General features: G+C 37.8%; 1 protein-coding gene across 1 annotated transcript; it reads left to right on the top strand.

Annotated features, from left to right (window-relative positions):
- Window positions 1-1,646: 1,646 nt before the first annotated feature.
- LOC137004240 (P2Y purinoceptor 14-like) lies at window positions 1,647-9,358 on the top strand. The gene is made up of 2 exons (XM_067364427.1): window positions 1,647-1,912; window positions 8,758-9,358. Exons 1-2 carry the CDS (start codon window positions 1,662-1,664, stop codon window positions 9,356-9,358), a joined length of 852 nt encoding a protein of 283 aa, XP_067220528.1. The 5' UTR covers window positions 1,647-1,661.
- The last annotated feature ends 437 nt before the right edge of the window (window positions 9,359-9,795 follow it).

Here is a 9,795-nt window from a genome sequence, read left to right as displayed (position 1 = left end):
AGAACAATCTAACATAGAAAGTCAAGGGTCAAGAGCCCAACTAAAGCAAACACTGATCTACATGATGGTGTTGTTTTTTCTTTTCTTTTCTTTTTCTTCACCAATAAAACAATATCTAAACCTCTGTTAATTAACCTCTGTTAAACAATAAGTACTTCTGTAGATTTGTGAAAATAAAGTCAATCTGGTTAGTAATAAGTGAAGCTGGTAATGCTGTTTGTGGAATTTTTAATCAGATTGTCAGAGATTAAAAAAAAAATTATCTTGAGTTGATTTCATCTAGTAGTTCTTGTGTTTCTCTTTTCTTCAGCGGTTCATCACTAATGCTCAATCACTACTTAATTAATTTCTTAATTATCTCATTAACTTTATCTCTGCTTCAGTGTTATTTTAACACTATTTAGAGAGGGACCATATGCACTCTGAGCACAGTTAATTTTGCTTTGTGCATCTGTAATGTAACTTCCAAAAACAATGCAGACAGCAACAGACACAAACTTTTCTATTAAGAGGTGGTATCTCCCCCTATAAATTGATTTCCAGGGGCATTTTAATCAAACCTTATTAAATATGCATCATCATATGATCAAGTTTTTAATTTTAATCTTTTATTGATTTAATAAATCAATCTTTGCACGGCAAATCATTATAAGATGTTTTAAATATAACATTTTGTCTCCCCCACCATGACTTGGATCCTTGAGTTTTAACCTTTTTTAAATAACATATGTTATAGGAATTTTCACACAGAACTGCTGAAGCAACACGTGGTGTTTTCTTAATTCTTACTTAATAATTGAACTCACTCTTTAACTTGTTGTCACCTACTAACTGTTTTAGTTTCATATTTAAACATATAATTTCATTGATTCCATCATTTCATATTTCTATATTCAAAATGTTATATTTAAAACATTACTCTCATAATGATTTGTAATATAACTAATGCCTCTATGAGAGACAGCCTCTGTCCTACCTCTGCAGTGCAAAGATGGCTTTTGTTGATTTTATGTAAGAATTTTAACAAGGCTCCATTGCTGATGTCTGAGGTAAAACACGCCCTCTTCATTAGCATACAGACATAAGAAATGTATAAATAAATAAACATATAAATAAGTAAATGTATAAATAAATAAATGTAGACATAAATACATATATACATAAATAAATTTGGAAATAAATAAATGCATAAATAAATAAATGTGGAAAAAATGCAATTATACATAAAGAAATAAAAGTATAAATAATTGTTTATTTCCTTGTATATTTATTTATGTATTTTTGTTATTTTACATTTCTTCTTATATTTTTTTACATATTTATTTATTTATTGTTTTTGTTTATATGGCACTCCATATAAATAGTGTATCGGAAGCAATTCTGGACAGTTTCTGAGTGTGTGTGTATATATATATATATATATAAGTTTGTATATGACAAACTTTTTTCTTGAAAATTACAATATTTTCTTCTCATCAGTGTCTGTCTCTTTTTTGCTTGTCTAGATGGAGTCTGCAGTGCCTGCAACCATCTTCACCACTTCCCCAGTTGATAAAAATAAACCAAACATAACCAACATAACAGAAGTTTCCTGTAAATTTGCAGAGGTCTCGGCCCACCCTGTTTTCATATTTGCATACTCACTAGTGTGTCTTGTCAGTATGGTGCTGAATTGCATCACAATGCATGTGTATTACTGCACTAATCAGCGTGTCCAGTCCAGCATCACAGTCTACATGAAGAACCTGGCCACAGCTGACTTCTTCCTTTGCCTTTGTTTACCTTTGCGCATTGCCAACAGTGCTAACTATTCCATGACGATACATAAAATTTACTGCAGTTTTGGAGCAACAGCCTTCTATTTAAACATGTATGCAAGCATTCTCTTCATGGACTTTATTGCTGCAAACAGGTATGTAAATCACTTATTTCATCTGATGGATCATAAAACTGAGTAAAAGACCCAAAACACTTACATTTAAGAGTGAACACAAGCCATACCAGGGATAGTTCACCCAAAAATGAAAATCATGTCATCATTTCCTTACACTCATGTCAATCCAAACCCCTAAGACTTTTGTTAATCTTCAAAACAAAAATGAAGATATTTTTAATGAAAACACAGGCCATATTGTACAGTAACCCAAGGGGCCTCATTTATAAAGCGTGCGTACACACAGATTTGATCGTAGAGTGTGCATACGCTTAAATCCATGCCAATGCTCATATTTATAAAAACGTCTTTGACGAGGAAAAGTGCATTGAGCCACGTCAGGGTCTGAGCAGATGTACACTTTTCATTGTAGAATTACTGCAGATTTTTGGAAATCTAAGCTATTCTTGGAGGATTTGGATGATGACTGGTATATGTAAATTACATTAATTAGGTGGCATTTACAACGTGGAGAACTGAAATCATTCAGCTGTGCACAAGTTCAAGATAATTTGCGATTTATAGATTTCACATCTGAAATAGTGGCGTACGCTTGTTTTTTTTGTGTGTGTTTAGGACTGTTTCTGCACAACATTTTATAAATGAGGCCCCAGGTCTCTATAATGCATCTAATCACACTTAACTGCATAAAATCAGAATTGCTACTTATATATCACATGTGGTTGTGTTAACTAAAATTTCCATAATTTACCACATTTTAAAAAAGATTATGGAAACATTCAAATACATTCTCTCAGCAAAGAATGTAAGTAACCTAGCAACCGCCCAAAACACCAAGGCAACCACATTGCAGTGTGCAAAAAGAACTTGTGCAATGTGCAATTGCCCACTCTGCCATGCTGAGGGACTAATTGCCTAAATGGCTAAGATAAGCAAAAAGAAGGCTCAATGTACTTAGATGCCGTAGACCAGTCCCTCTCTCAGGTCAAACATAGGGCTGTCAGTGACACTATTCCCAAAGGCCACAACCTAGGCCCATGCACTATGCAAGGGAGAACCCTTACCGGGGTGAAACAGTGTCTGCCCCAGGGCAGAGCTCAAGGTCTGGTAATGCTAGTCTCTGACAGGCTTTATATAGGCAAAGAGAAAGTGAATTCCTTCACCTTGTCACTATACTAAGGGGATCTGATTCAATCCTCGAGGACCCCAGGGGAGCTGAAAAGACATGCTCAATCCTGCCTGACTTGAAGTCAGCATCTCTGAACCAAATAAAACTTGGACCTGAGATGGGTCCAATCAAAGACATATTATCAAGGTGGCCTCACTGGGGGTCAAACACTTGATGTCACTGTCTAGCTGGAGATCAGGTGAGAGGAGGCCTCAGTAGAAGGACTCTCTATAGTGAGAACAGGCCAAACCACAGGAGTGAGGAGGAGGAGGTGAGGAGGCCTCACAGAGGGCCAACCACTTGATGTCACTGTCTAACTTGAGCCCAGGTGAGCACAGGCCTCAGCAGAAAGACTCTCTATAGTGAGACAAGGCCAAACACTCTCAATTTCAAAGAGAGTTTACCAGGCGGCCGCACAGAGGGTCGAACACTTGATGTCACCGTCTAACTTGAGCCCAGGTGAGCAGATGCCACAGCAGAACAATTCTCAAAAAGCAAGAGGAGGCCAGCCTTACTTAACCTTAGAGACAGTTTACCAAGGTGGCCTCACAGTAGGCCAAACACCTGATGTCACTGTTTAACACTCTGAGGTCTAAAAACGCGCCGGCGCGTTTTGCAGGTTTTTTTTCACATTGCAGCAAAACAGACTTAAAATACTCCGTCATTTCTTGTCATAGAGACATAAGTAATATATCAATTGAAACTATAGAATATCTTCTTTTATTTATATACACTCAAAGTAAAAACAAAATGTTGTGCTTTTTGTAAAATAAAGAAAACTAACATGATGCGTGATCTCTCCTCTCCCTCTGAACGAAGTCCAATCTGATAATTCTCAGAAAATGAACTGTAACTTAGTGAATACTGATCACAGAAAAATTAAACTTATGTCTAAAAAAACGTTAAGATATCAGGTTTTAAATCATGTAAGTCAAATCGAAAACAAACCTTCTGTGTTTATGTAATCTGTATGAAAAGAGAGCCATGTCAGAAATCCGTGATTCAGCTCATTATCCGCTAATGCGGCCACGCCCACGGAGCCAGCGCTATTCAGACGCAAATTCAGAGGCAATACATGCATTCATCGTCTCAATTGTGTATTTATTGTCTTGAAAAGTGTTTATCTCGATGTAAAAGTCATGGTTAGTGATCTCTAGAAGACATGCAGTTACTTCCTGTTTACTTTTCTTCTACAGATGAAGTTTAGATGAGTTTTTGTTTCTTTAGCGCCCTCCTGCTGCTGTATGAATTGGAAACTCCATTCATGGAATAGCCTCTTCTTCTTTTAGATGAATTTGTGGACTAAAAATGCACAGAGCGCCCTCCGACTTCAAGGATGAATTGAAAACACCAGCGCTCAGAGTAATGACAATGAATATTAAATTAATATAACTCCTCTGTATAGAAAATTGACATAAGCATATGAGAATCCAATATTTCTCCAAATGTGCATGCTTTTAAACTAAAAGCCTATATTCAGACTCTTTGCATCACAGAAATACATTATATTTTAAAGTATAATATAAAACCATTACTTTATATTGTAATAATATATTTCTGTATGTTTCATATATCATAATGAGCTAGAGACATCACAGAAGGTTTTTTTTCACAACCTACCCTACCTAATGCCTCATTAATATGCAAGTCATTTCAGCTCATTACTATCCAATTCTTTTGTCTTCTCAGGTGAGAATGGCCCATTTTCAGTGGTGATTCACGCCTACTCGCATACTATGTTTCTTGGCAAAAAGTGTCTTACAAAAACTAAATCAATATATTGTTTTATATGAAGGAGTAGGCAGCATAATTTTTACATAATTTTGAAGCAAAAACTCTAGCCTACAACCTCCAATACCCAAAAGTCTTGTGAACACAGATTTACTATACTTTTTTTGGCCTTATTCCTTCAAAAACACAAACATGTACATACATGTTCCTCACATATTATTGTAGCCTAGTTTGTGCTGAATACAGTGTAATGACACTTTTTCCATTAATATGTTTATGAACAACTGAAAAAAGCACAAATGTCAGGGCATGTCAAAACTTCTCCAAGCCCCAAATCAGCCTCAGACTCCAGAGGGTTAACTGGAGCTGAGTGGTGGCCTCAGTAAAAATACTCTCTAAAATGGGAGGAGGCCAAACATACTCAACCTAAAAGACAATCTTTCAAGATGGAGAAGTTTTGACATGCCCTGACATTTGTGCTTTTTTCAATTGTTCATAAACATATTAATGGAAAAAGCATCATTGCACTGTATTCAGCACAAACTAGGCTACCATAATATGTGAGGAACATGTATGTACATGTTTGTGTTTTTGAAGGAATAACGTTTATGCGTGGTTATTGAAAAAACAAAAAACTTATGTCACTGAAATAAGGCCAAAAAATATATATTAAGGGCCTTATCTTGCACCCAGCGCAATTGACTTTGTACACCGACGCATGTGTCATTCCTATTTTCCACCCGCGCAAAGCGCGCTTTTCCCTCCACAGAAGCACGTCGCTTAACTAGTGAATGAACTTGCGCTCCCTGGGCGGTTCAGCGCAAAAAAGGAGGCGTGTTCCGGCGCAAACAATCCCTGGTGCTATTTTGCTGTTCCATTAAACACTTGCGCCTCTGACCAGAAAAAACCTAGTCTAAAGTCAGCGGCGCGTTGCGCGTTGTTCATTATGCTATTTTAAGGGCGCATGCTTGACCATAATGTATAGCGTGCACAACGCGCATACACTTTGTTCATGTAATCTACACAGATGCAACAGTTATTTTTGCAAATCATAAATTGTTACACTAAAAAAATATTAACACATGAGATGACGGAAATCATTGTGGTGTGCCACGAAGATGTGAAAAAACCTGTTTAACCGACGCTATTTTGGGTGGGTTTCTCCCATCCCCATTCAACACAACTTCTCTGTCTTTCACTGCTCTTACAAGAACATCAGTCTCCTCGGCTGTGAACCGCTCCTGGCGTGCGCCTGGTAAATACGCCATAATAATAGCAATCCATAATGGAACTTGCGCACCTGCTTTTAAAGGGAATGCTGGATGACGCTCTGATTGGTTTATTTCACGTTACGCCCAAACCACACCTATGAATAATAAAGCTACTTCAGACCAACCCATTTTAGATTTGCGCCGGGCACAAGATTTATCCCGCCGGGAAAATAGCAACAGCGCCGAGACCCGCCCACAAAGTTACTTGCCATTTATCCCGCCGGGAAAATAGCAACAGCGCCGAGACCCGCCCACAAAGTTACTTGCGCTTCGCGCTTTGACACTTGCGCTTCAGATCGTTAAAATAGGGCCCTAAATCTTTGTTCACAAGACTTCTGGGTATTTGAGGTTGTAGACTGGAGTTTTTGCTTCAAAATGAGGTAAAAAATTATGCTGCCTGCTTGTTCATATAAAACAATAGAGAGATTTAAATTTTCTAAAACATCTTTGGTCAAGAAACACAGTATGTGTGGAGGCGTGAATAATCATGAATAATGGGTGATTCTCACCTGAGAAGACAAAAGAATTGCATAAAGAGCTCCAATGAGTTGCATAAATAATGAGCTCTTTCAGTCAGGTTGGCTGTGAAAAAACCCTCTGTTGATCATGTCTCAAATCTCATCATAATGTAAATCAAACATACAGAAAAAACAGCAATAATGTGAAATATTATTACAATTTAAAATAATGGTATTCTATTATATTCTTTAAAATATAATGTATTTCTGTGATGCAAAGTGTCTGAATAATTATGTTACCTCTATGGGATTTCATATAGGCTTTTAGCTTAAAAGCATGCACATTTGGAGAAACACTTTTCAAGACGATAAATACACGATTAAGACGATGAATGCATGTATTGACTCAGAATTTGCGTCTGAATAGCGCTGGCTCTGTGGGCGTGGCCGCATTAGCGGATAATGAGCTGAATCACGGACTTCTGACATGGCTCTCTTTTCATACAGATTACATAAACACAGAATATTTGTTTTTGATTTGACTTACACGATTTAAAACCTGACATTTCAATGTTTTTTTAGACATAAGTCTATTTTTTTTGTCATTAGTATTCACTAAGTTACAGTTCATTTTCTGAGATCTATCAGATTGGACTTCGTTCAGAGGCAGACGAGAGATCACGCATCATGTTAGTTTATTTTACAAAAAGCACAACATTTTGTTGTTACTCTGAGTGTACACAAATAAAAGAAGATATTCCACAGATTAAAATGGTGTATAACTCTTAATTGTATGTGCAACATTGACAGAGTATTTTGAGTGTCTTTCACACTGGTTAGAAAAAAAATGCGGTGATCACGCCGGCGTGACCGCCAACCAGAGAGTGTTAAAGACAGCTCATCACAGCGTCCGACACACTCAATGATACTGTCTAGATAGAGCCCAAGAGCACAGAGACCTCAACCAAACAATCCTCAGATCGGGGTGAGGCCGAACCACACTCAATGCTAAAAGACAGCTCACCACAGTGGCCCACATATGGCCGACAAACTTGTTTTCACTGCCTAGCTGGAGCTAAGGTGAGCTGAGGCCTAACTCAGCTGAGGCTTAGCTTTATAGCAAGAGGAGGCCCAACATGCTCAATCTCGGCCAAAAAACTGTAGCTCATAATTCTTCAGAATTACATAAAATCAAATAGCAGTAGCAGAACTAGCAAAGGAGATTTAACAACAATATTCTTGTTGACTCCTGCCGTGCTCCACCTACAGTCCCCACGTTCAATCCTGCCTAACCGCAATGGAGGCCATGGGACTGAGATGCAGGGAGTAGGTGCTTAACTCTCACGCCTCAAGAGAGAGTAATCCTGGGTGGAACAAAAATACAGTGACCGCATCAGACAATGCGCATTTGACCCTTTCGGGAGTAAATTGTACTAAATTCAAATCTGGCAGAATCTGTAACTCTGAAGAATCATGTGAGAACAGACATGAATGCAATCAAAAGAACAGCCATGAAAGCGATCAAAGATGACAGATTTTAGACTAGGATTATAGGAATCTTTTAGGATTCTCAAAATTTGTTACAGACAACCAAATTGTGGCCAAAATCGCAGTGTGCACCCACCTTTACTTGCACAATTCTATGTTATGACCGCAAAACACTTTTATTATTGTGCATGATTTGTAAACTAATACACTTTCATGTTTGTATTACATAACCAGCTCCATATGGCTTTTCAGATGTTGTAAACTTGCTTGGTAGCTCACCTGGTACAGCATTCAGATGTGGAGAGCTTGATTCTCATGCATGTCACGCTAAATGAGCTCAAAGACTTATAGAAGCAAGTTAAAATAAAAATGACATAGTTTCTTCAGCAAATGAATTTTATCTGACATTTGCTTTTTGTTAAATCTATCTTTAAAGTGTAGGGTCAGGTTTATTGTAGATAGTACATTACAGCATTAACCTTTTAGTGCCACTCACCAGATATTTCATGGCCAGAATGTTCCCAGATTCACATTAATCTGTTCTGGATAAAACTAGACATGCTTAGCAACATTCACTGGACATTCCGTTAAATGTGCAAGAAGCAACATAATATCCTTTTGCAGAAACAGGCATATTTTTCCAAGCCAAGGTTGATATATGTGTATGTGACACACTGTGAATTATTCTCACGGTGAAATGCAAATTGATATTAACAGCATTCTGATTACTTCACTTTGTCATCTCAGGTACCTGAAGATTGTTCAGCCATTGGAGACTCATGCTCTGCAGACGGTTCGTACTGCCCACCACATTTCTGCAGCTACTTGGCTCTCCTTGTTAGTCATATCTTCCATCTACCTGATTCTCTTTCTTCAGACCACCTGGGGTCAAAAGCTTGATGAATTTCCTTGCGAATCCCATCACAGTCCTGAGCTCAGTGTGGCCTACACAATCATCCACTGTTCATCCATTGTAGTCTTCATGTTTGTGTTAATGTCTCTGGTTTTTCTGTACTGGAAGACTCTGCAAAAGATCCGACAAACTCAGTTATCCACACAGGCCACATCTAACAGCCAAAAGTTTAACAAGTCTAAACGCAACATGCTAGTTCTAGTGGTAGTTTTCTGCGTGTGCTTTGTGCCCTATCATCTGGTGAGACTGCCTTACGTGTTCAGCAGTGATTGTACAACAGCTCAAGCTTTAAACTTCGTTAAGGAACTGACTCTCTTGATTTCAGTATTAAATGTCTGTTTTGATCCTCTTATATACTTCATCTTTTGCAAGACCTTTAGAGCTCAGCTCAGGAAGAAGAAAGATTTGCGAAGATCCAGTGAAGATCAAACATGAAACATCTACTGTAATTTACTGAAATATTTGTAATTTATACATTAAAAATTGTTTTGTCAGAAAGTCAAAAGATCGATGATTTTGTTTTTAGATGAACATGAGATGAAGACTACTCATGATTTGAGTTTTCTATAAGTGTTTTAATTATGTATGGTATGGGTCACCCCTCTCAGTGTATTTTGGCATGTTGACCTGCAGAGAATCCTGACGCTCATTGGCTCCAGCCATTTTAGACACACTAGTTGTGTCACGATCACTAGCTGGAGTGCCCTTGGTAGCCACCAGAGGGCAATCCACCCCTGACTATTGCCACACCATCAAGGACTCAATTTCACAGTTCATTAGCCATGATTGTTCTCAGATATTTGTCAGTAGCATTATTACCTCTATCTATAAAAGCCCTCTCATTTACTCATCGCTAGATCTTGTTAATGTTT

Source organism: Chanodichthys erythropterus, chromosome 17, assembly GCF_024489055.1.
Source record: "Chanodichthys erythropterus isolate Z2021 chromosome 17, ASM2448905v1, whole genome shotgun sequence".
Taxonomy (NCBI): domain Eukaryota; kingdom Metazoa; phylum Chordata; class Actinopteri; order Cypriniformes; family Xenocyprididae; genus Chanodichthys; species Chanodichthys erythropterus.
The sequence above is the reverse complement of the archived record's forward strand: the minus strand, read 5'-3'. Positions and strand labels throughout refer to the sequence as shown.